We start from the raw sequence: 27381 nt of genomic DNA, 5'->3' as shown, positions 1-27381 counted from the left end.
AACGAAAGATGAAACAGCAACAATTGTAAGTGGACTTTACACCCGATACATTAGCGAGAGCTTTAGAAATGTAACCCCCAGTGGTGGTGAAGTTGATATTGAACTAATGATTTAAATAGAACTAGTGGGAATGTAAACTAATGCGTCCCACTTGTAAAACAACTTGGCAAAATAAAATGCCATGAAACGTCTAAACACTTTCAGTCAGTCTGCTCTAGGAATCTGCCCCATCAAAATAATGAAAAATTCAGAAACCAAGTTACAAAGATAGACATCACACTATTGAGATCAAAACCCCATGTAGAGGGACTTCCCTGGTGCCGCAGTGGTTAAGAATCCGCCTGCCAATGCAGGGGACATGGGTTCGAGCTCTGGTCCAGAAGGGTCCCACATGCCGTGGAGCAACTAAGCCCGCGTGCCACAGCTATTGAGCCTGCGCTCTAGAGCCCGCGAGCCACAACTACTGAGCCCGCATGCCACAGCTACTGAAGCCCACGCACCTAGAGCTCGTGCTCCGCAACAAGAGAAGCCACTGCAATGAGAAGCCCGCGCACTGCAACGGAGCAGCCCCCGCTCACCGCAACTAGAGAAAGTCTGTGTGCAGCAACGAAGACCCAACACAGCCAAAAATAAATGAATGAATGAATAAATAAATAAATAAATAAATTAACTAATTAATTAAGAATAATTTTAAAAACTCATGTAGAACCATCTCCGTGTGCAACGACAGTGGAACCCTGGGTGCTCATTACACATAATAACACATCGCATCGGACCTAATGTGTTTGTGAAATAACGTTAAAAGAAACAGATGAACTGATTCATGGATGAACCTTAGAAACACTGTACTAAGTGAAAGGTGCCAGACACAAAGGGCCACACATTGCATGATGGCATCACATTCAGTGTCCAGACAGACTCGTTTACAGGGACAAACAGGAGATGAGTGATTACTGGGGCCGGTGGGGAGGGGCATCGGGGCGTGACTACGAATGGGAAGGCGTTTCTTTCTCGGGGAGATGGAAATGCTCTAAAATTAGGTTGTAGTGATGGTTGCACAACTCTGAGATCATACTAAAAATCACCGAATTGTACGCTATAAAAGGATGAATATTATGGTACGTGAATTCTACCTCAATACGCTGTTATATTAAAAAAAGGGTAAAATGCAAGTTTTATGCAAATTATGGTAACAACTACTTAAAATATGCAGGGACTCAGGCCCCAGAGCACACACTCACCCAGCTAGTGACTACTGTAGCCCAACCCCCAGGCCCAGGTCACCCCGGCACATGGAGCAACACGGCGTAAAGACATGGCCGGGACTTGGGGACACACAGGCGCATGGCACGTGCTCAGACACACAGCCCCACGGTACCCAAGCGCCCAGTGTGGACAGCAGGAGCCACAGACACACTGCCTGGACCACAGATACCAGGCCCACACAGCGCAGACACATCAGCCAGTCCCTGTGTGGAGTCCCACCCGCACGGGCACCTGAGTTTGGGGGTGCTCCCGGCCACGTGGGGTGGGGAGAGGTGGCAACACCCGCTGCAGTGCTGGCCTGGGGCCCTGACCCTGACCCGGGCACCCCCCACCCGCCCAGAGTCTGGGGTCTCGGCTGGGTCTTTGTAGCCGCATATGGAACATACTGGCTAGAAGGTCACCCTGCCTTTCAACGTCTGTTTTACGGTGGGGGTGGGGGTCATCCTCTGCCCTTCCCCCGGCCAAGCCGGGAGCTCCCCCTGAGGCTCCCAGTCCATCCAGTCAGCAAAGGGGCAGAGACACCCAGGACACCCTCAGTCTGGACTGCGGGCCCCGCACAACTGCTACTGGTGGCCCTCTGACTCTCAAAAACACCTCAGCTTGGGCAACAAATCAGCAAGAAGGGCCTGGGGTGCAGGGGCCACCCGACCCCTTGAGATGCTGTGGCCCCCGCAGTGGTGGCTCTGGCTCCAAGCTGGCTGAGCTGAGCACGGTCCCGACCCTGCTGGGGCCCCAGGAGGGACGCGTTTCAGGGGTGTCGCTCAGCCCCTTTCAGGGAGCTTGCCCTGCCGAGCAGGGGGCTGGGGTGCCATGTCCTCTCCACCCAGACGTGAGCACCCCGGGCTCCACAGGGCTTGCCTGGGAGGACCTCAGCCCTGGAACACCAGACCCAGGACCCTGGAGCAGGTGGCCGGGGTTTAAGTCCAAGCCTGGGTCTTCCTGGTCACAGGGAAGGCACGGCCTGTCCGGTCCCTCACCTGAGACATGGAAGCGCCAGCGTGAGGGTCCCGTGGCTACGGCGACGCTGCTACGAGATGACACTCAGGAGATGCGCCCGGCAGCATCGGGACCCACCAGCACTCAGTGGCAGAGACAAAAGCAGCAGCGTCCCCGGGGACTGTTACTATCGTCATGGAGGGGGGCCGGGGGGGGCGCTCCACGGGAAGCCAGCAGCACCTGCTCGCCCCAGTCCTGGCTCCCGCTGGGCAGGTGCCGAGTCCCCCAGTCAGGCCCAGGGGGACACGGGAGCTGAGGGCAGACTCATGGCAGGGGAAGCACCATCTCCAGGAACTGCTTTGTCACTGACTTTCCAGGTGCTGGCTCTTGCCCAGGAGGCTGCTGGCTGTTGCCATGGCGACAGCCTGTGGGTCTCAGCCAAAGATGCCTCAGCCTCCTCCATCCTCCCCACCCCACCCCCCAGCCTGGGCTGAGCATGAAGCGCAGGCCCCCTGCACTAGAGGCCCTGAGCCTGCTCCAAACCCCAGAGACCCCAGGCAGGGTTGAAGAAGGGCCAGGCCTGGCATGTGCGGGCCGCCATGCCAGAGAACATGACATTCACATCTCATTCAAATAACAACATCATGGGCTGTCTACCACGTGCCAGGGACTCTCGGAGGTCAGCACCACTAGCCCCACCATACAGAGGAAGAAACTGAGGTTCAGACAGCACATCCACGGGCCCAGGCTCACAACCCAAGAGGTGGAGCTGGGACATGGCCCAGTGCCTCGTGCCCCACATGGTTACACACAGTGACACACTGACTCACGCTGAGGTCAGCCTCACACGCAACAGACGTTGTCATAGTCACTGCCCAAAGCACAGCAAGTCCAGCCACATGTGATCACCCTCCCCAGCCTAAACAGGGCTACAAGACAGGTGGGGACCACACAGAGTGGACAGAAAGGGTTCCAGGCCACCAGCTTCTCTGGGGCACAGTGGGTGACCATCGTAGGGATGCTCTACAGCCCCTCCCTGACCATCAGCACCCCCAATCTGTGCTGGGAAAAGATGTCCCCCAGGTGGATACTGTGCCCTTAGACTGCCTGAAGTGCTCTGTCCAGCTGGAAACAGGCCTACTACTTTGGTCAAGTGCAGCAAAGCTCCGACCAGCGAGGTCACTGTGACCCAGGACACTCACTCGCCACAGCCATGGAAACCCCAGGAGGAGATGCCTCCAGGTCACTGCCATCAGACCCCTCTTTTTTTTTTTTTTTTGCGGTACGCGGGCCTCTCACTGGTGTGGCCTCTCCCGTTGCAGAGCACAGGCTCCGGACGCACAGGCTCAGCGGCCATGGCTCACGGGCCCAGCCGCTCCGCGGCATGTGGAATCTTCCCGGACCGGGGCACGAACCCGTGTCCCCTGCATCGGCAGGCGGACTCTCAACCACTGCGCCACCAGGGAAGCCCAGAAAAAATCTTGATTGTGACAATCAGAAATTTTTAAATGGAATAAGTTAGGTGATAATGGAATTATTTTCTTAGGTATGATAATGTTATTATAGCTACATAGGCCAGTACCCTTATTCTTAGAACACTAGGGATGATACTTCATAATACCTACAACTTTTAAATGGCACAGCAAAATATATAACACAGGAAGGAAAAAGATTGCAAAAGTAAAATTTATTGAATTTAGGTGGAACATATACGGTGTTCATTGTACTACCCAACTATCCTCTGAAAACTTTCATAATAGAAGTGGATATATATATATATCTTATATATATATATATATGAATATATATATGAACATATATATGAATATATATATATATATATTCAGAAGAGCCAGAGAAACACATCCCTATAAGGGAAAATAATTCAAAGGACAGTGAATTTCTCATCATAAATCATGGAGTTCAGAAGGAAGTAGCACAATATTTTCAAATGCTGAAAGACAAGAAGTGTGAACCTAGACACCAGTACCCAGCAAAAATATCTTTCGGGAATGAAGGAGAAATCAGGATATTCTCAGATGAAGAAATACTAAGAGAATTTGTCCCAGCAAACCTATTTTCAAAGAGTGACTTTAAAAAGTTCTCTAAATAAAAAGAATATGATGAAAAAAAGGAATCATTGACCATAAGGAAGGAAGGAGAATGGAAAGAATAAAAATAAGGGTAAATATCAATACAAAATACAGTTTCCTAAATTATGTTTTCTAAACTATGCTTCTGGTTGAAACAAAAATTATAGCACACTCTGATGCAGTTCTAAATACATGTAGAGGGGCTCCCCTGGTGGCGCAGTGGATAAGAATCCACCTGCCAATGCAGGGTACACGGGTTCAAGCCCTGGTCCGGGAAGATCCCACATGCTGCAGAGCAACTAAGCCCATGCGCCACAACTACTGAGCCTGAGCTCTAGAGCCTGCGAGCCACAACTACTGAGCCTGCGTGCCACAACTACTGAAGCCCGTGTGCCTAGAGCCCATGCTCCGCAACAAGAGAAGCCACCACAATGAGAAGCCCACACACCGCAACGAAGAGTAGCCCCTGCTCGCCGCAACTAGAGAAAGCCCGCGTGCAGCAACAAAAACCCAACGCAGCCAAAATTATAAAATAATAAATTTTAAAAATAAATAAATACATGTAGAGGAAATACTTAAGATAATCACACTATAAATTGGAGAGGATAATGGGACATAAGTTGCATAAGATTTCTATACTTCACTCAAACTGGTAAAACTATACCAATAGACTGGGATAAATTATGTATATATAATGCAATACCCAGAGCAACCACTAAAAATCCTCTGCAAGGATACACTTACAAATACTGTAGATAAATCAAAATGGAGTTCTAAAGTACGTTCAAATAACCCACAGGAAGGCAGGAAAAAGAAATCAAAGAAATAAGAAACAGAGAGCTCAAACAGAAACAAAAAATAAAATAGTGGACTTAAGCCCTAACAGAGCAATAACTATATTACACGGAAATGGTCTAAATAAACCAAATAAAAGACAGAATTGGCATAATGGATGAACAAATATGACCCAACTCTATGCTGTCTATAAGAAACTCGCTTCTAATATGATGATGCAGGCAAGTTGAAAGTAAAAAGATAAAAAAAGATACATCATGCACGTATTAATCAAACAAAAGCTGGAGTGACTACAGTAACATCGATAAAGTAGACTTCATAGCAAATAAGACTACTAGAGACACAGAGGAACATATAATAATAAAGTCTACCCAGAAGACACAGCAACACTAAACACGCACAGGCACACCTGGGATATATTTTGGGTTTCGTTCCAGACCCCCACAATAAAATGAGCATCACAGTAAAGGAAGTCACATGGATATTCTGGTTTCCCAGTGCATACAAAAGTTATGTTTATACTATACTGCAGTCTACTAATTGTGCTATAATAGCATTATGTCTAAAAAAATGTACATACATTAATTTTAAAATATTTTACTGCTAAAATATGCTAACCATCATCTGAGGCTTCAACAAGCCATAATCTTTTAGGAGTGTTTGAAATATTCCAAGAATTAACGAAATGTGACACAGAGACAAAAAGTGAGCCAATGCTTTTGGAAAAAATGGCGCCAATAGATTTGCTCTATGCAGGGTTGCCACAAGCCTTCAATTTGTGAAAAAACGCATTATCTACAATAAAGTGAAGCTCAATAAATGAGGTGTGCCTGTATGTGCTCAACAACAGAGCCAAAAAATATGTGAAGCAAAAACCAATAGAACTGTAAGGAAGAGGAGACAAGTGCACAACTGTAAACGGAGACCTCAGCACCCACCTCGACAACTGACAGCACAACCAGACAGAAAGTCAGCCAGGATTCAGAAGACTTAGTAACACCAACAAGCAGGATCTAAGCCACATTTATAGAACACGCCACACAAAAACAGCAGTGTGCATACTCTTGCCAAGTGCCCATGAAACATAAACAAAGATAGACCATATCTTGAGCCTAAAATAAACCTTACCAAATTTAAAATAATCAAAATCATACAGTGTGTTCTCTGACCACATGGAATCAAGCTAGAAATTAATAACAGAAAGATACTGGAACATCTCCAAACATTTGGAAACTAAACAGCACATTTCTAAACAATCTACAGATCAAAGAAAAGTCTACAGGAAAATTTAAGAACACATGGTACTGAATTAAACTGAAAATACAACATATTAAAATGTGTGAGACACAGCTAAAGTGTGCTGAGGCAAATTTAATATGCCACGTGCATACACTAGAAAAGAAGAAACATCTCAAATCACGCATCTAAGCTCTCACCACAAGAACTGAGGAAAAAAAGAGTAAAATACACCCAAAGCAAACAGAATGCAGAAAATAATAAAAATAAGGGCAGAAATAAGTAAAACTGAAAAAAAGAAAGAAAAAAATCATTGAAACTAAGAGCTGGTTCTTTGAAAAGATCAATAAAATTGCCAAACTTCTAGTACGACTAACCTAAACCTCCCAAAAGAGATCAAGAGAGAAGACACAAATTACCAGTGTAAGAAATGAGACAAGGGCTATCCCTACAGACCCTGCAGACGTCAAAAGGATAATAATGAGTGACTACTGTGAACAACTCTACACACATAAATTTGACAATTTAGACTAAATGGACTACATCCTCAAAAAACACACACTACCACAACTCACTCAACAGGAAATAGATCATTTGAAGATCCCTAAAACTATTAAAGAAATTGAATCCATAAGTTTAAAGCTTCCTAAAAAGAACTCTCCTGGCCCAGCTGGATTCACTGCAGAATTCTACCACATGTTTAAAGAAGAATTCACAGCATTTTTACACAATGGCTTCCAGAAAATAGAACGGAGAAGGGAACACTTCCAAATCCATTTTTGGAAGCTTGTATTATCCTGATATCAAAACCATACAAAGACAGTACCAAAAAAACAAAAACAAAACAAAACAAAGGGAACAAATGACAGACCAATAGCCCTCATGAATACAGATGCAAAAATCCTTAACAAAATATTAGCAAATACAATTCAGCAATATATAAAAGGAATTATATACCATGACCATGTTTGTTCCAGGAAGTAAGTCTGGTTCAATACTCAAAAATGAATCATTGTAATCCACCACATTAACAGGCAAAGGAAGAAAAAGTCACAAGATCATACCAAAGCAGAAAGGGCACTGGATGAAATCTGATACTAACAAGAAGAAATCTGATTCATGACAAAAAAACTCAGAAAAAACGGAATAGAGGGGAACTGCCTCAATGTAATAAAAAGCATCTACAAAAACCTACAGCAAACATTATACTTAATGGGGAGAGTCTGAATGTTTTCCTCCTAAAACTGGGAACAAGGCAAAGGTGTCCACTCTCATTCAATTTAGTACTAGAAGTCCTGGTCAGTGTAATAAGACAAGAAAAGGAATGAGAAGGGAGACAGATTGGAAAGAAAGAGATAAAACTGTCCCTATTTGCAAATGACATACTTGTCAACATAGACAATTCCAAAGAATCTTAAAACAAAAAAAAGAAAAATCTCCTGGAACTAACAAGTGCATTCAGCAGGGTTGCAGGATTAGAGATAAATATACAAAAATGTACTGTTTTTCTATATACTAGCAGTGAACATGTGGACACTGAAATTTTAAATATAATACCATTTGTACTCATGCAAAAATAAAAGAAAAACTTAGATGTAAATCTAACAAAACATGCACAGCTCTTGAATCCTGAAAACTACAAAATACTGATGAAAGAAATCACATAAGATACTGTAAAACTCTTAGAGGAAAACATAGGAATGACACACTTTGACATAAGTCATAGCAAGATCTTTTTTGACTCACCTCCCAGAGTAATGTAAAGAAAACCAAAAATAAACAAATGGGACCTAATGAAACTTAAAAGCTTTTGCACGGTGAAGGAAACTATAAACAAGACGAAAAGACAACCCTCAGAATGGGAGAAAATATTTGCAAACGAATCAACGGACAAAGGATTAATCTCCAAATATATAAACAGCTCATGCAGCTCAATATTAAAAAAACAAACAACCCAATCAGAAAAGGGGCAGAAGACCTAAACAGACATTTCTCCAAAGAAAACATACAGGTGGCCAAGAAGCACATGAAAGGCTGCTCAACATCACTAATCATTAGAGAAATGCAAATCAAAACTACAATGAGGTATCACCTCACACCAGTTAGAATGGGCATCATCAGAAAATCTACAAACAACAAATGCTGGAGAACGTGTGGAGAAAAGGGAACCCTCTTGCACTGTTCTAGGAATGTAAATTGATACAGCCACTATGGAGAACAGTATGGAGGTTCCTTAAAAAACTAAAAATAGAACTACCATACGACCCAGCAATCCCACTACTGGGCATATACCCAGAGAAATCCATAATTCAAAAAGACACATGCACCCCAATGTTCATTACAGCACTATTCACAATAGCCAGGACATGGAAGCAACCTAAATGTCCATCGACAGATGAATGGATAAAGAAGATGTGGCACATATATACAATGGAATATTACTCAGCCATAAAAAGGAATGAAATTGGGTCATTTGTAGAGACGTAGATGGACCTAGAGACTGTCATACAGAGTGAAGTAAGTCAGAAAGAGAAAAACAAATATCATATATTAACGCATAGATGTGGAACCTAGAAAAATGGTACAGATGAACTGGTTGCAAGACAGAAATAGAGACATAGATGTAGAGAACAAATGTATGGACACCAAGGGGGGAAAGGAAGGGGGGTGGGACGAATTGGGCGATTGGGATTAACATATATACACTAATATGTATAAAATGGATGAGTAATAAGAACCTGCTGTATAAAAAATAAATAAATAAAATTCAAAAAAAAAAGAAATCAAATAAGGTCTACATAAATGGAGAGACATACCACGTCCACAGATTGGAAGACTCAACATAGTAAAGATAACAATTCTCTGCAAATTAACACACAGGTTTTATACAATTCCTGTGAAGATTTTGCATATACATTGACAAGATTATTCCCAAATTTATATGGAAGCAAAGAAATTAGAATAGCTAAAACAGTTTTTTTTTAAATTTACTCTTAAACACTTTTTTTAAAAAAAGAATAAAGTGGGAGGAATGAGTCTGCCCAATTTTGAGACTTAAACAGTTACAGTAATCAATACAGTGTGAAACTGGTGGCGGGATGGACACACGGATCTACAGAACAGCAGCAGACCCACACAGACATGCTCAGCTGACTGCTGGCAGAGACACAGAACGCCTCAGCGGGGGAAATACACCGTACAGGCTTTCCAGCAAGTGCTGGAGCAACCGGGTGGCCACGCACAGGAAGAAAACAAACAAAAGAGAATCTCAACTTCAGCCTCACTCCTGACACAAAACGAACTCAAAATGGATCCCAGACTTACACATAAAATATAGAACGATAAAACTTTCAGAAAAAAAATAGGAGAAAATCATCATGACCTAGGGCTGAAAAGAGTTCTTAGACTCAAAACCACAAGCCCTATCCATAAAAGGAAAAACTGATAAATTGGACCTCATTAGGATTCAAAATTTTGCTCTGCAAAAGTCCCTGTTACGAGGATGAAAAAATAAGCTACAGATTGGGAGAAAGCTGACTAGTATCTAACAATCCAAGTAGAACCTGAGCAGAATACATGAACTGACACTTCCCCAAAATGGAGACACAGATGGCAAATAAGTCCATGAAAAGATGTCCAACATCGTTGGCCATTAAGGGAATTCAAATCGAAACCACGATGATGTGTCACCGCACACCTATCAAAATAGCTAAAATAAAAAACAGTGACAACACCAAACTCTTGTGAGGATATGGAGAAACTAGAGCACTCATACATTCCTGGTGGGAATTTTAAAAAATGTAAAATGGTACTGCCACTCTGGGTAACACTTTGGTAATTTGTTAAAAAACTAAATATGCAACTGCAATACGGCCCCATAATTGCACTCCTGGGCGTTCATCCCAGAGGAATGGAAACTTATGTTCACACAAAACCTGTGCATGGATGTGCAGAACAGCCTTGTGGGTGATATTTCAAAAACTGGAAACAACCCACACGTCCCTCAACAGGTGAATAATTAAAGAGACAACGGGCAGTAAAGAGAAACAAAGTATAGACACATGCAACAGTGTGATTCAGTCATCCTCAGAGAATCATCCTGAGTGAACAAAGCCAACCCCAAAAGGCACGATGCCATTTACATAATGTTCTTAAAATGCCAAAATGATGGACCCGGAGACTGGATTGTGGTTGTCAGGGATTGAGAAGCAGTGAGATCAGAGTGAAGTGGGAGCAGATACACAAGGGCAGCAGGAGGGGTCCCGGTGGGGATGGAGTTTCTGCGTCTTGACTGTGCCATTGTCGACATCTTAGCTTCACAGGACATTACCCTCAGAGCCCTCTCTGCATGTTGTGAATCTACAGTCAGCTCACGATAAGATATTTAGTTTTTAAAAGGGGATGTTAATAACAGCATCTAGCCCAGGATGGCTGTAGGATGATTACATTAGCTGACCAGCCAGCACACAGGAAACTTCATGGAAGAGTCAGCGTCTATCTTTCACTCTCCCTTCCATGTCTCAGGAGCTCACGCTGCCCACCTCCCTCTGCCCACCTGCTCTGGTGCTTTCACCAGAGGGCTCTGCACCCCCACTGCCCACCTCCCAGGCTGGGGACCCAGAGAAGCACAAGTAAGTGCACCACCCCAGGGGTCGTACCCCCTGGAAAGAGCCCGTCATGGAGACCAAGTCCAGGCCATGCGGGCAGGGACGGGGCTGGAGGGGTCTCGCACGTGCCTCTGCTGTGTCCTTGCATCAGTGTGTGTTGCGGGGCTGGCCGGCCTTAGACTGTACCCCAGTGGAAACACTGGGTCCCAGAATTGATTAGGTGATGGGAAGAAGGAAGCTCTTGCTTCACGCCCATCCCCTCCCCATCGCTGGACCCTCAGAACCCAGGCCCGAGAGGGCAGGTGCAGGGCCCACAGGCAGAGGGGGTGGCAGTGCTGGCGGCTCCCTAGGGATTCCCACCCTCACACCGGAGGCTTCACCATGCCCAGGACACGCCCGGACCTCCCACGGGCTCAGCAGTGCCCCCCGCCCCCTGCCCCAGTCCAGGCTGGAGGGGGTCCTAGGGTGGGCGGGCAGCCCTGCCTGCAGCACGTCCTCAGTGTCTGGTGCTGCTGTGTGTTGTCAGGCCCGGGAGGCTGACAACAGACCTGGAGGAGTGAGAAAGGGCCCACGGTCAGCGGAAGGTGAGGCGGGGAGGAAGACACTGGCCCTACAGACGTCTCACCCGGGCCCACAACACGGCAGCCGCAGCAGAGCCGGGCCTGGAGCCACACGATCGCCCAGGGTCAGTCACGTGGCACCCTGTGCCCATGGGGGCCGGGGCAGGCTCCCTGCTCTCCCAGCTGGATTCCAATCCCACAGTATTTGCTGCACACTGGGAACCGGGGCACCGAGGCAATGGGGCCAACGGACGCTCATCAGAGGAGCCTGGGGTCTGAGCACAGCCTATCATGGACGATACTGTGTCCACCCCCACCCCCCAAATTCCGGTGTGAAGCTCTAACCCCCAGAGGGACTGTATTTGGAGATGGGGCTCTTAGGAGGTAAATGCTTAAACGAGGTCACAAGGATGGGCTTTAATTTAATAGGATGAATCTAACAGAACACGAAGAGAAGCCGGAGACCTCTGCACACACGGAGAAGCAGTCCCGTGAAGACACAGTGGGAACGCCACCGCCTGCAGGCAGGAAGAGGGCCTCGCCTAAAGCAACCCTGTGGGCGCCTTGATCTCGGGCGTCCAGCCTCCAGACGGTGAGACGGTGAACGTCTGCTGTCTCAGCCCCCGACCCCCGTCTGTGGCCTCTGTTACAGCGCCTGAACTAACAGTTCTCGGGGGGAACGTCCATCAGCAGGGATGGGTTGTCACGGAGCCAGCCAGTAGGGAAGCCCCTTGGGGCGAGAAAAGGGCAGAGAGGCCCGCCAGGTGGGGAAGGTGGGGTGAGCTGAGAGAAGACAGACGCACAGCCCATCCCGCAGGAAGCAGGGGCCCAGCTGCGCACACGGGCTCCTTCTCTCCGGGAGGGGCTGTAGTGTCGGCGGCTCTGAGAGTGGCCCCCCTGGGGGGAGGCTGAGACCCAGAGAAAGAGGGGCACAGTGGGGCAGCAGCGAGGCGCTGGCTGCGTGAGCGAGAGGACACCCAGGGGCCTGTGACAGGTGACCAGCGGGACCTGCGAGTTCCAGGTCAGTGTGAGTGCAGATGGGCTGCAGGCGGTGGGGAGGCCCTGGGTGGAGATGAGGCCTGGCCTGCCCATCCCGAGAAGGACCTGCTCTCCCGTCCGCTTCCCCAGGCCAGGGACTGGCTTTGGCTCCAGGCCTAGTAACCCAAGGAGACATTAGCAACCATTCTCACCTCCAGGTGAGTCTGCAGCTCTGGGCTCAGCGGTGTGAAGTGGGGGTGAGGGGAGCCGCCTGGAGCTAAGCAGGAAGACAGCGCCCAGGCAGCTGCAGGTGTACCCACCACCCAGGGGCGAACGCTCCCGCCCTCCCCAGGCATGGACTTGACCTCCTGTGACCTCTGCAGGTGCACCAGGCACAGGATGCGTGGATAGGTGAGCAGTTGCCCCGGGCCGCCTCTCAGAGGCACTCGGGGCTTGGCATCCTGTGGGCACCAGGTGGCGGCAGCCCCAGGGGGCCCAGCACCCGGGACCAGAGCCGGCAGCGCGGCACAGCTCGGCTGAGCTCCGGGTCCGAGGCCGGACAGCCTGCGCTCCCTGTCCTGCCAGGATCCCCAGGCCCTTGGAGCTGGGCGGAGGGGCCTCTCCCTCAACACCTGGGGTGGGGTCTGCAGGCAGCGGCCAGGAGGGGCCTGGCTCCGGCTCCCCACACCCCCCAGGAGAGTGACAAGAGCCCTAAATCAGAGGAAGATGGGGGGGACAGGAGGGCAGAGGCACAGGCAGGGGGTAAAAGCGGCGAGCGTGAGGGCGGATCCCACCCGACCCAGCACGGGGCTCCGGGCCTGTCCCCAGGGACTACAGACCCCGTGGGCGGCCAGTGTCAGGAGGCAGGCGCCTGGGGGCCGGGCACAGGGTGCCCTCACCCAGCTCCGACCCGGCCACACAGCACAGGAGGCCTGCGGAGCCCTGGGGCCAGGCCTGCTCTGAATCATCAGTGATGCCTCGGGGATGCTGCCTGGAGTGTAATAATGGGGACCAGACAGCCTCCTTCTGCTGCTCCGGGGGCCGCTTGTCAGAACTTAGGCCCCTCCTGTGTCCCAACCGTTCCCAGCCTCAGGTGGGGATGGAAGAGAAAGTCCAGCAAACCCCCGACCTAACCAGGCGTCACAGACCCCGCCTGCAGGACCGCAGTCACAGGACGCAGGAGGGGCCCACGTGCGGCGGCCCCAGCCCTGAACATGAGCTCTGGTGCCCACGCTCGGACACGCACTGGGGTCAGCCCACGTCCAGACCCACTGCCGCTGGTCACTCAGACACGGTGTCCCTAGTCACCTCAAACCTGGACACAGCGTCACCCATGGCGAGGCACAGCGTCCCTGGCTGCCACACGTGGGCACAGGGTCACTGCGCACCTTGGCCCATACCTGCTGGCCCCTCCTCACCCAGGGCGGTGTCCTCCGTGGCCTGGCCTCCCCAGAGCGCTCTCCTGCGCCCTCTGACCAACTTCGCGTCCACGCCCAGTACAAACTCCTCTCCCTAGGCGGCGCCAGCCTGCTGGCCTTCCACCTTCCGCTTCCCACAGGATGCCCAGGCCAGGGAGGGAGGACCCTGAGCTCTAATTACATGTCCTGGAAAGAAATTCACTCCTGTAATTGGAGTGAAATGAGAGGCTGTGGTTGGAAATGTCCCCTTGGGGAGTCACCTGTCTGAGCTGGGACACGTTTCTCTGCTGTCCCCGAGGAAAGCTCCGGGCTGGGGCTGGGGCTGTGACGGGCAGGAACACCCATGGCCTCGGGATTCTGGGGCCCTCTGCCAGCACAGAGAGGCCCCCGGGGTCTGAGGGGACCCTGCTGCTGCCCCTACTCCCAGCTGCCATCAACCTCTCAGGACCGTAGGGTGGGCTGGGGGCTGCTGATGGGACGGGGAGGGCGGAGGTGGTGACGTGGGGACACACCAGCCTCAGACAGGCTGGGGATGCGGGTGCCACACTCGGGGGTGCCGGCGGGTTTCCTGAGGACAGTCAACCAGACCAGTGCTTCCTGTAGCTCCACCCCAGTCCGAGCCCCATGGCCTCCCTGGGGCACTGCTTCCCCCCCCAGGACCGGCCCCTGCACCCGGAGCCCCCCAGCAGGCCCCGCGGCCTCCCCACATCCTCACCCTCTGCCCCACCCCCAGCTCAGGACACCTCTGCTCAAGGTCCTTCTTAGGGACCTTCCCTGACCCCCGTGAAGGGGAACTTCACCCCCACCCCGCCCCGGCCTCCTGCTTCACTGCCCTGCGTGGCAAGAGCTGTGCGTCGCCTGTGTCCCCGGGAGACGCAAGCTCCACGTCCACTGCCGTGTCCCCAGCAACCAGAGCATTTGACAAATACCTTCCACACGAACGAACGAGTGGATGGACACCAGCCAGATGGTCAACGGGCGGAGGAGGGAAGGTGACTAGAGACGGGGCCGAGGAGAAGGTGAGAGGCCGAGGCAGGTGAAGGCGCTCCGCACTCACTCTCTCGCCCCGTCGCCCCATCTCACTCCACCTGCTTCCCACTCCAGCCTCAGATGACAGCCAGCTTCCGGGTTCAGTGGAAATGCAGAGTCAGGGGACGGCTCCGGCCCCAGCCCTTCCTGCTCATCCGACAGCCCAGCGCGCACACTCAGCTCACCCTCCGGTTTCCCGCTGTTACAGAGAGATGAGCGTGGACTCCGGGACGCTGGACCCTAGCTTCCCTCATCCACCTAGGACATCACTCCAGCGCTCCGGCTGCATCGCCGCTAGCCCCTGCCTCCCGGACCTGGCCCGTCTGCACAAGGGCTCCGGCCCCCACCTAATAAAACCCTCTGCCCCTCCCCTCCCTCCTGCCACTGCCCAGTCCTCTGCCGGCTTTGCTGTAAAACTCCCTCAAAGGTGGAAGAGCTGCCCCAGGTGCTCACCACGGACCCTGCCCATTCCTGCAGGGCCTTCCCCTGCAAGCCCTCGGGAGAACCCATCACCTGCACGGCGCCCACCGCCGCACTCAGCCATCCATCCTCCCCTTGCTCCTGCCCGAGGAGAGCATGCTCCCCTTCCTCAACACCGTCCCCGCCCACCTCACTGGCCAGTCCCAACGTGTCAACTCTGGGGTCCCGGGGCTCAGTCATGGGCAGCTTCTCCTCCAAACTCCCCATTCCCTGGGGACCCTGTCTGGTCTCAGGCACTAAAGGCCACGGATACACCTGTGTCCTGGTGTTGACACCACCAGCCAAGACCTCTCCCCAAGTATCTAGATGGCTCATCCCCTCACATCCTTCAAAAGTCACCTCACTACGGAGTCTTCTCTGACCACCCGACACCGAGCAACAGCCTCCCAGTCCACACTGTGTTCTCCTTAACCCCCTTCCTACATGGGAAGATGAAGCACAGTGCTGTCACAGAAGGAGCGGTCTCCACGGCACACCTGCCCCCAGGCACCGTGATGTGGCCGTGACCTGCCCTTGCCGACCCTCTGCGCACCGAGAGGACACAGAGCGGGGCAGGGAGACTGGGTCCCCCAGAAACACAGCCCACAGGGCAGGGGCCTGGGGGTCCTGTTCACTGCTGCCTCCTCAGCACCGGGCAAAGGCTCACTGAATCTGAATAAATGAGTGATCAAGGGCTGGTGAGTGGGCGGGGCAGTGCCAGGCGAGGGCAGCTCGAGGAGCTGGAAACGCGTGGACAGGACGGAGGGCAGAGGGCGGCAGGCAGGACAGCCCCTCACCTGGCTCCGTGGCCAGGACTAGATGCTGTGCCCCCTGCAACGCCAAGAGTGCACCCAGGCACAGTCTACAGGTGAGTATATGAGGTTAAGAGGCTTCCCTGATGCAGGGAGGGGCCCTCGTTCCATCGGGGCCCTCCCACAACCTGCGTGCCAGCCTCAGAAGTAGAAGGGAGCCCAGCTGGCCTCTGGGGACAAGTCAGCACCAGGGCCTCCCCGGCCAGAGCCCTTCCCCTCCCCACCATGGGCCTCCGGCCCTCTGAGCACCAAGTAAGTCAACCCTAATTAAAAACAACAAAGTAGGGAACTTCCCTGGTGGCGCAGTGGCTAAGAATCCACCTGCCAATGCAGGGGACCCTGGTTCGAGCCCTGGTCCGGGAAGATTCCCACATGCCGCGGAGCAACCAAGCCCGTGCACCACAACTACTGAGCCCGGGTGCCACAACTACTGAAGTCCTCGTGCCTAGAGCCCGTGCTCCGCAACAAGAGAAGCCACCGCAATGAGAAGCCCGCGCAGTGCAAGGACGAGTAGCCCCCGCTCGCCGCAACTAGGGAAAGCCTGCGTGCAGCAATGAAGACCAAACACAGCCAAAAATAAACAAATAAATTAATTAATTTTTTAAAAAGGGACCAAGAAATAATGTCCCCACCCCCCCGCCATGGCTACCCACAGGGACCTCAGCTCAGGAGGGCTTAGAGTTAGGCATTCTTCCCCGGGTTCCCTGGGGCAAGTACTCACCCCAAAATGGACGAGGGCCTCCCTCCATCACGCACCACACACACACACACGTGCACGCGTGCACATACATACAGGTGCACACACATGCACAGACGCACATGCGCACGCATACACGAGTACACACACAGGTCACAAGTCCCTGGGTGCTGCAACCAGGAGCAACAGAGCAGCTCCCGCACGTGACTCTGGGACATAGATCACCCCCCCATCTGGGGGCTCCCCTCCCAACCCAGCGCCACCCCTGGGGACAAGGTGCAGAGAGCGGGAGCCTGGAAACCATTGGTGCCAACTTCCAGCAAGAGCGGAGACTCCAGGACCCGGATGAGAGACACAGAACAGGCAGAAAGAGAACTAGACAGAGGAGGAATGGGAGCGAAAAAGCAAAGACACAGAGATACAGAGACGTCGAGAGGCAAAGAGATACCGAGATGGCAAAGAAGAGACAAAGGGCCAGTGAGGCAGAGAAGATCAGAAGCAGGCAGACAACGGCCAAGAGAACAAGACAAGGGGACAGGGAGGGAGGGAAAGAGAGACAGAAACAGGCTGGCGGGGTAGGAGAGGGGCCCACGTGAAGAAGAGGCAGAAGCGAGGAGAGGTAGGAAAGACGAGGTGGAGAAACAGACGGACTGAGGTCAGGATCTCCAAGTCCGGGCTGGGGGCAGAGTTAAGGTCTCGGCACCCTTGGGATCCCCCTGCTGGGGCTCCCAGGAAAGTGAGCCCATCCTATTCTCTCTTGTGCCCCGGAGAGCATGGTCAACGGCAAGAGAGAGCAGCCAGCCTTGGAGGTCTCTCCTAGCCCTCACAGGAGGACGGGGCTCCCTGGACCTGGAATCAGGACACGCTTGTTGGAAGACCCAGGGGTCCTGCCTCCCCGCCTTGCTCCCAGCAGTCCAAACACTCAGCACCACGGACAGCACCCCCAGAGGCAGGGTCCCACCGTCCCGCCCAGCTCCCAGCTGGCCCAAGCACAGAGCACCCTAGCTTCAATAGCCCATTAATTCAGCAGATGCTCCCTGACCCTCCTGGGGGCCCTCCCAGAGCTAGGCTCTGGGGACACCCTGAAAAATAAGACGCTGTTCTTATCCTCAGGGACTCACATCTAGAGGGAGAGAGATGTAAACAGCCAGCGACTCTCCTCGACAGCCCACGCAGTGCCCACCGGGCTGTGGGAGCACCCTGCCCTCCGAGGGGCCACACCCACCACCAGATCCCCACCAGCAACATCGGTGGGACCCCAGAGGGCTTTCTGTAAAAGCCCCTGCTGCCACCGCCACCGAGGGCAGCAGACGGGTGCGGACGGCGCACGCCGTACCACAGAACCGCACGGCTCCCAGCAGAAGGCTGCCCACTCCCTTCCCTACTCGGTCATTAGGAAAAATGAAAGGAAAACGGCAAGTTTCCCAGAAAGCTTATTATATCCGATTTCAGCGGCACCCATCCCGTCAGAGCCGGTGACAGGCTGGTGCAAAGACAGAAAGGGAGGCTGAGGCGCAAGGCCCACCGGCCCCTCCGTCACCTCCAGGGAGAGACCCTCCGAAGGCGAGGCCACCTCGACTCTGGCCCATGTCGGGCATGCTGCAGGCACCTCTGGGGCCAGGCCACCGGCAGCTCGAGCAGACGGCGGGGCAGGCCCCCCAGGACGGGGCGGGTGAGGGGGCCTCTTGCGGGAGCCCAGAGGCCATTTAGCCAAGTCTGTGTGTCCTCACATGCAGCACAGGACAGAGACCTGGCCACAGCCTCCTGTCCCTTGGAAGGAGTGTTCTGCGCCACAGTGGGGCTCCGAGCCTCCCTGGGACCACAAGGTCCCAGAAAGCGCGGCTGCAGTCTGCCGGGGCGGGGCCTCTGGGACCTGGGCTGTGCAAACAGGTCCTGTGGAGCGAACACCCAGGCGCTCAGCCCCAACCCCAGCCCAGAGCCGGGGCAACAGCAGCTCAGCCCCAGCCTCAGCCTCTACTGGCCAGAGGAGCAGCGCAGAGGCCTGAATACCCATCAGGCCAACGGAAACACCCTGGCCCGAAGGCTGGGGCCTCCACGACGAGGAGCAGGGCATTCCGCCCGCTCTCAAAGCAGCCCAGCCCACGGCGACTTTCTGGATCTCCTGGGTTGTTTGGAAACCACAAGCTGGCACTTGTCAGGGTCCGTCTGAGAAGGAAAGTGGGCGTCAGGACACACTGATTAAGCTCCTTCGTGGAACCAGACACCGTGACAACACACCGGCGCGGCCACACCCAAGCACAGCTCCAGGAAGCCGCGTCCGAGAACCCTTCAGGCAGGAGCCCCCCAGATCACGGGGCGACAGAGGCAAGGCTGGAGCCCAGGATTTACAGAATAAGGCCCAGAGCCCTCCCCTGCCCTGGTGACCTGCCCACGGCACCAGCAGCTCTGTAAGCAAGCTTCGCCCGAGGACAGAGCACCGTCGACGGCCCCTCGGCCACGATCACAGCCCAGGCGCCTCCTGGGGAGAAACAATGCCCGTCCCACCAGCACCCACCCCGTGAGGACCAGCACGAAGCCGGGGCCTCCAGCGTGCCCAAGCCCGCCCCTCGCAGAGGGCAGCCCGGGCCCAGCACCCACCCCGTGAGGACCACCACGAAGTCCATGACGTTCCAGCCATTCCGCAGGTAGGAGCCCTTGTGCAGGACGAAGCCCAGCGCAACGATCTTCATCCCGGCCTCGAGGCAGAAGATGCCGATGAAGTACGGCTCCGTGTCGTCCTGAGGAGAAGCGCAGAGCAAGGTCACCCCCGCCGGGGGTGTGGCAGGCGAGGAAACCCCCCACCACCCACAGACTCGGCTCTTCCATCACGGGCCTGTTTGCCCTCTGCCGAGCTTCCCTACCAGGGCAGGTGGCCCTGTCCCCATGGCCAGTGACACCCGATCACAATAGCAAGGGGGGGCTCCCACCCCCGGAAGCCCTGCAGCAGGGGAAGCAATAAGAAAATTGGGGGGGTTTTCCCACAATCACTAGGACAATCCTCGTTATAACACCCCACATGCATTAAGCACTATTATCATCCCCATCCTAGAGGAAACTGAGGCACAGAGAGGTCAGGAACTGGGCCGGAGACTCACAGCTTGCTAGAGGCAGAGACAAATCCTAACCCAGAGGCGACCTGGGTCTGATCCTGAGCTCGAACCGCTATGGGGACAACGGCCCAACTCCCTAGAGGACAGCCCAGGACCCACGCATTCCTTCAACACACACCTTCTGGATAATCAAAACATACACATCTTGGTGGAAGTGAGCATGGCCGCGCCTCAGGGAGCCTCTGGAGGGCGAGGCATCCAGCTGGGCGAAAAGGAAAGGAATTCCAGGCGGAGGGAACAGTGTGAGAAAAGAATGGGGATGGGAGAGGGCAGGGCCGACACGGGCCCGGCCCTGGTGGCGAGCACAGTGGGGATGAGCTGCGTGGACTCAGGGAGAAGACACACAGGCGGCGTGGAGAGTGACCAGGGGCACCACACACTTGGGAAGGGTGGCAGACAGAGCCTCTGTGCAGGTGACCCCACAAGCTGGACAACGGGGACACAGGGGGAGGGTCAGCATGGGAAACAGCCTGAGTGCAGACCACAGACACAGGAGTGGACAAAGGGGCAGCGGGGAGGTCCTGCCCCCAGGACTGTGGGAGCCACAGGACGACTTGTCCTCCGAAGGCTGCTCCGCCAGGGAGGGGTCGAGCCTCCGGGGCCAGGGACCAGCCTCCCGGGGCTGCAGGGGAGGGGAGGGGAGGGCCAGACTGGCTCCCTGTGGGTGTTGCCAGCTCCCACTCAGGACCAGCGGCCTGAGCCTTCCTCCCCAGAGAAGCCTGGCCCCCCAGGGCTCTCCCATCTGACCTGGGGCACCCTCAGCCTGGCGTCCACGGTGGCCCAGTTCTCCTGTCCTACCACCCTGATGCTGACTCACGAAGGATCGTTCCCCGGAGGCTTCTGGTCTGGTTTAGTTGCAGGGTCCCCTCTCCCCGAGAGAAGAGGCTGCGGACCACCTGCCCTGGGTTAACAGCTGGGCCCCAGCAAACAGATGTTCACAGAAGAAGAGTAAGCCAGCGCCAGGAGATGGGGCGGGGCCCCTCCCCAGACCCCTCCCCAGACCCCTCCCCAGACCCCTCCCCAGACCTTCCCTCACAGCTCTTCCCCCAGCCCCATCCTTGATCACACTTGGCTCAGGGCTGGCTCAGGGCAGGGCTCCAGCTGAAGGCCACTCAGGAAGTTGATGTGTGTGTGGGAAGCGGAGCCCCCAGACACAGGGAGCTGTGGAGGCCCCACCCCAGGCCAGGCCGCCCCTGTGCCACACGGCCCCCTCCCAGCCTCTGGCAGCAGCAGCCTCCAGACCTAAGCCCTGGGGCGCAGGGCGCCTGCTCTCCAGGCCCGCTGTGTCCGGCCTCCCATCCATCTCAGCAGCCTCCGGGGGGCACATTCTGCTTGCTCTCCCAACAGCTCAGCCCCCAACTCCTACAAGTGTACCGAACCCCATCACCACAAAGCAAACCCTCCCTCACCTGTGAGGCAGGAGCTCAGACGTGGCTGGACACACAGCTGGCCCACTCAGGCCTGCTGCCGGAGCCTGGCCTCCCTGCCCCCCGCACCCACCCCTCCCCCGGCCTGCTTCCCTCTGGCCCCACCCCTGCTGGACTCCCTTAGGGATGTGACCACGCCTTGCCTGGAGTTCAAGGCCTACGCAGAGCGCTGAACAGGCCCTATTTCATCAACGCTTTTCTCCACTGAAGTTAGGGAAGGAGCTTGGACAGAAGTGGTCACTTGCCAGGGTGTGGAGAAGAGGCATCGGCCTCTGGCCGCCCGCGCCCCCAGAAGTGTCTCCTCCTCGGGACCTCAGGACCTCCGGCGGCTCTCCAGCCAGGCCCCAGCCTCCCTCTCCAATCCCCACAGCTACTCTTCCTTCTCTCTGCTCTGAAGCTCAGTCTCTCAGGCCCCTGGGAGCCCACACCGAGCCCAGGCAAAGGGGCCAGGGCAGCTGGGGTGGCTGGGGCTAGGGGACATAACCTCACCCTTGAAATGGGGCTCACCTCCTCAAGCAGCACCCTTCCCTCTGCCCCAGCACCTCCAGACACCCTGACCTGGCATCCTGGCTCCTGTGGGTTCTGTACTCCAAAAGGGGAAACCACAGGGGTCTGGGGAGCTCCGGGCAAGAGTGGGTGGAAGCGATATTCGGGACGTTTGGGAAGAAAGGCTGGGAAGGAGTGCTTCCCACGGGAAGTGGCGGGACCACAGGGAAGGGATTCCAAGCAGAGCCAGGGAAGACAGCTCTGAAGGAGAGGCTGACGGTCCCGAGACCAAGGGCTGCACCCCGGGGGCCGAAGACTATCACAGCCCTGCAGGGAAGGGTGGGCAGCTAGCCCCCACCCCACTCACGGAGCCTGACCCTCCTTAACCTGGGCCATTATGAACGCCCTTCCCACACCCCAGCTTTAGCTCTTAGTTTCTTAGTCCGTGTGGACTGGACAGGTGTAGGGGTGGCGGCGGCACGCTGGGCAGAGCAGCTGCGGGCTAAAATGGCCCCTCTCAAGCCACCCTTCCCCAGCAGGGGCTGAGCTGGCTATCCCGCTCTCCCGGCCCTTCAGGCAAGCGCCAGCTGCCCGGGTCCTATCCTTTTCCTACCCTGAAAGAGGGGGAGCTGCCCAGACTACCCTGCCCGAGGAAGCTGCGCCCAGTCACGGATCCTTAGAGGGTCGTGGAATCAGACAAGCTGCCGCCACCCCACGCCCCGCCCTCAGGCCGGCCGCCACCGCACTCACCAGCCGCTCAGACATGGGCGTCTTGTCTCCGTCGGGGAGGTGCTGCTCCAGTGCCAGCACGATACAGTTGGCGATGATGGTGGCCAGAATCATGTACTCAAACGGAGTGCGTGGGTTAAGGACTGGCCGGGAGGCGCCAAAGAGGAGAAGCGAGGAGGCCAAGGCCGACAGCGCGCAGTGCAGCAGCCGGGGCCAGGCCGCCTCCGGAGGGGCTGAGAATGACCGGGTCCGGAGTCCACCCCGCCCTTCCCGCCCTCATCCTCGGGGCCGCCGCGAGGGACGCCTCCGCAGTCGCGGCCACCAGCCCCTCAGCACGTCCCCGCGGCCGTCAGCACCGCGGACAGCGTCTCCGCCGCGGCTCCGCCCGGCTCCCGCGCCCCGAGGGAGGGGGCTGTGGGCCCCCAGCGCGCGGCTGGAGGAAGGACCCCGCGCAGGCGCACACTCCCCCCTAAAGACACACGCAGCCACATGTACCTACACAGGCACGTGAGCATACATGTACCGAGAGTCCCGAACGCACGCACGCGCAGCACCAGGTTCATGCTATGCCCGCACACACACAGGCACCTGCAGCCAGGCGCGCGCACCGGCTCGCGTCCCCCGGGTGCTCACACCTACACAGACACCGATTCGCCCTCGGGTGCCCTCCAGGCTGGCCGCGCGCTCCGCGCCCGGACCGTGGAAGCGAAGGGACGAGCCCAGGGGCAGGGGGCTCCGCCCAGCGTCCACCCCGCTCCCGCGGCCGCTGCCACCACGACCACACACACACACACACACACACACACACACACACACACACAGAAACACACAAACACGCACGCACACGCTGCGCGCGGAGGGGGCCCGGAATCCGCCCCGCCCCCTCCTCGCCGAGCCGACCCGATGCACCTCTCCCCAGGGCGCACCCTCCTCCAGCCCCGCGAAAAATGGCCACTGGGCGCCGCACGCGACCGGCCCCCGCCCCGGGGCCCCGCGCCCAGGCCGCCCCTCCCAGACCCGGCGAGGCGCGGACGCCCGACGCCGCACCCGTGGCCGTCCCCGCGACCTCGGGCGGCCCCCGGTCCCCGCCCGGCCCGGCCCCCGGCAGGATATGGCCACTCGGTGATGCGCTTGGCGTATTTGCGGACGACGTTGTCCTCGCTGAAAACGAAGAGCGAGCGGTTGACGGTGAAGCAGTTCTGCTTGACCGGGATGGGGTTGTATAGCGCCATGGTCCGCGCGCGCTGGGCGATCGACTGCTTGTAGAGGACCCGCTGGCCCGGCTGCAGACCCCCAGGGCCCGGGCCGCCCGCCCCGCCGGCCCCGCCGCCCCGGGCCCGCTCCCCGCCGCCGGCGCCCCCATAGCGGCCGCCCAGCTCGTCCCCGAAACGGACCATGGCTCCCGGGCGCTGCGCGCATCCCCCAGCCCGGCGGCCCCGCGGAGATGGGAGGGCGCGGGGCGCGCCTGGCGCTCGTAGTGGAGCAGCCGCGGAGCCGCCGGACCCACAAGGGACCTCGCCCGGCCGACCGCCGCCGCACCCGACACTGCCGCCCGCACCACGCCCTATAAGGGGCCGGTCACGTGGCAGCGCCCGACCAATCCGCGCCCGCCCCGCCCCCAGCTGGCCGCCCCCGCCCTGTCCCCCTGCCGGGTCCGGCAGCCGGCCCTGGGGGCTGCGCCTCGGCCCTCAGGTCCTCCTGGGCTGCGCCCGGGCTGGGCGGCAGCGGTGCGCGTGCGCCCTCCCGCCTCACGCCCGGCCGGCCGCTGGCCAGATGCTGAACTGGGAGGCTCAGGCCAGGAGCTGGGCGGGGCTGGGAGTCCTCGACGGCTTGCTGAGCGGCACAAACGAACCCTTCCTTCCCCCCAGGAGGCATCACCAGCTGCGAGACGCTGTAGCCCAAAGGGGGGAGGGGGAGGCCCCTAGTTCCCCACGTTTCTTTCTTTCCACACCTCGCTCCTCCCAGCGGCCACATCGCCTACTCCCCTCCCCCTCGCTGCGGACACCGGCCTCTTCCAAGAAGATGTTGGCTCCTGGCCCTCTCCTGCCATCCTTTCGGGGTCTTCGACATCAGTATAGAGGATGCTTTCAACTCCCTGGTCTTGGGTTTTCAGGATGCACAGCTCTGTCCTGGGGCCCCTCCGCCCTCAATCGTATCCTGGGCTTTGCCATCACCACACACCGAATCAGCTCCAAAACCTCAATTCAGAGATTCCTGCGTTCCACCATTCCTTCAATAAAAATTTAAAGAGAGCCTGTTGTATGCTATTCATCCAGCCAGCCAACCAGCCTCTCCACTAAGCCCCTATTAGGTGCCAGGCGCTAGGCTCCCAGCTCTGCCTTCACGGAGAAGACATCCTCATACAAGGAACGGCAATGTTCACACTGGGCTTACTTTGCGCCAGGCACTGTTCTACTCGATTCACACATGATTTGCTCATCTGGTCCTCACAACGTTCAAACAAGAAGCCTTTCCTGAGTCAGTGGCAGAGGAGGTAAGGCGAGTGTCCCTTCCACCAGCACGCGGACAGCAAATCAATACTGCCGGCAGCACCACGTAGCAGCGCTGTGAAAACAGAACAAGGAGATAAGGATGCGGCGGGGGGGGGGGGGGGGGGGGGGGGGAGGAGCGGCTTTTCTACCACCCAGTCAGGGAAGACAACTTTCAGGAAATGATCCTTGAGTGGACCTGAATGTTGTAGAGTGAGACAGGACACTGAGTGCAGAGACCCTGGGGTGGCCATGCAGGCCAAGCTCTGGGCTCCAGCTTCTGTCTTCAGTGTGATGGGAAGTCAGAGCAGAGTTCTGAGCAGACAGGTGGTCATCTGACTCCTGTTCCAAAAAGATCCCTCTGGCTGCTGGGGAACAGATTGCAGGGGTACAGTGTGTGCATCACCTAGGATGTATTCAGAGGTAAGCAACCCAATTCCCACGTGTCGGTGACTATACAATAGTTTTAACCTCACTTACTAAGTCATAAAGTATGCTATTTCAGGAACACAGACTCTTCCTATCCCTCTTCCCTCCTGTGGTCACCACCTGCACGTTTTGTCCTCATGCTTGTCGCCTCACGGCCCAAGGTGGCTGCCACAGCATGAGACATCATGTCTTTACACCACCATCTCAGATAGGAAGGAACAGGCAGGTGTAAAAAGGACATCTATTTTTTAAATTTTATTTTATTGAAGTATAGTTGATTTACAGTGTTGTATTGGTTTCTCCTATAGAGAAAAGTGGCTCATTTATACATATATATATATATATATATATATAAAAAATAGTTTGCACCTGCTAATCCCAAACTCCTAGTCCATCCTTCCCCCAACCCCCTCCCCCTTGGCAACCACAAGTCTATTCTCTTTGTCTGTGAGTTTGTTTCTGTTTCATAGGTAAGTTCATTTGTGTCATATCTTAGATTCCACATATAAGTGATATTATATGATATTTGTCTTTCTCCGTCTGACTTACTTCACTTAGTATGATAATCTCTAGGTCCATCCATGTTGCTGCAAGCGGCACTATTTTATTCTTTTTTATGACAGAGTAGTATTCCACTGTATATATGTACCACATCTTCTTTATCCATTCATCTGTGGATGGACATCTAGGTTGTGTCCATGTCTTGGCTATTGTAAATAATGCTGCTATGAACATAGGGGTGCATGTCTCTTTTCTAATTATGGTTTTCTCTGGATATATGCCCGGGAGTGGGACTGCTGGCAGTCCCACTGCTGAATGGCAACTCTATTCTGTTTTTTGAGGAAGCTCCATACTGTTTTCCATAGTGGCTGCACCAATCTGCATTCCCACCAACAGTGCAGAAGGGTTCCCTTTTCTCCACACCCTCTCCAGCATTTGTTACTTGTGGACTTTTTAATCATGGCCATTCTGACCGGTGTGAGGTGGTATCTCATTGTAGTTTTGATTTGTATTTCTCTAATAATTAGCAATGCTGAGCATCTCTTCATGTGCCTATTGGCCATCTGTAAGGACATCCATTAAAAAAAAAAAAAAAACATACAACATCGTTTTATAACAAAGGAAAGGTTTCTCAGAGGCTCCCCAGCAAATTTCTCTTTAAACTCCACTGGGCAGACCTGGGCCATGTACCACTCCTGGCTTAACGAGGATGGGGAAGTGAACGTATGGCAAAGAGGAGTAGGACTGCCGTCGTCCACGGAGGTGGGCAAACAGTAGCTCCAAACAAAATCAGGGCTCACTCAGCTGGGAGTGGAAGGGCAGGCTGCAGGGGAGGCTGCCGACAGGCCTGCCACAGAGAGAAACGGGGAGGCCAGTTAGGAGATTTTAACAGAAGCCCAAGAGAGAGGTGGTGCGGTTTGGACCAGGGGCACGACGCACAGGGGCCCTATTGTAGAGCTGACTGAAGCGCTGATGTGTCCGCTGTGAGATGTGAAAGAGGAAATGGAGGCTTTTAGTTTTTTACCTAAGCAACTGTGGACTGATTCTCCTTACTGAGACAGGAGATGAGGGAAGAGCTTGTTGGTCACAGGATTCTGCATTTAACATAGAAGTGGAGATGTTGAGTAGGCAGTTGGATATCACAAGGGAAGCTCAGAGGAGAGGTCACAGCTGAAGACGTGAATCTGGAAGCTGTGTGAATACTTCCTGTCTGACCGTCCCACCCTCTCCACCCTGCCCACCTTGTGCCGTGTGCGGACCTGTTACCGAACCAAACTTGGGTCTGCCTGGCTGCACGCAGTAAAGTCAATCTATTGACACTGGG

The 27381-nt window shown here is 55.0% G+C and overlaps 1 protein-coding gene and 1 long non-coding RNA gene across 4 annotated transcripts in view; one reads left to right on the top strand and one right to left on the bottom strand.

Moving 5' to 3' along the window:
* Positions 1 to 24203, bottom strand: part of CACNA1B (calcium voltage-gated channel subunit alpha1 B) — a 194171-nt gene extending 169968 nt beyond the window's left edge. For 2 of the 3 annotated variants that reach the window (XM_049711158.1, XM_049711159.1), the window contains exons 1-2: positions 22660 to 23376; positions 19485 to 19624 (exon numbers count right to left, since the gene is read on the bottom strand). In XM_049711158.1, coding sequence (XP_049567115.1) covers positions 19485 to 19624; positions 22660 to 22752 — 233 coding nt within the window. In that variant the 5' untranslated portion in view covers positions 22753 to 23376. Of the gene's footprint in view, positions 1 to 19484; positions 19625 to 22659; positions 23377 to 23751 lie in introns of those variants that run through there. The other variant, XM_049711160.1, reaches the window with a different exon arrangement.
* Positions 1 to 27381, top strand: part of LOC125964748 (uncharacterized) — a 237139-nt gene that overhangs the window by 63104 nt on the left and 146654 nt on the right. The gene's annotated exons all lie outside the window — the stretch shown is intronic.

This window comes from Orcinus orca, chromosome 6 (assembly GCF_937001465.1).
Source record: "Orcinus orca chromosome 6, mOrcOrc1.1, whole genome shotgun sequence".
Lineage (NCBI taxonomy): Eukaryota > Metazoa > Chordata > Mammalia > Artiodactyla > Delphinidae > Orcinus > Orcinus orca.
Note: the sequence above shows the minus strand (reverse complement) of the source record. Positions and strands in the feature narration are given on the sequence as shown.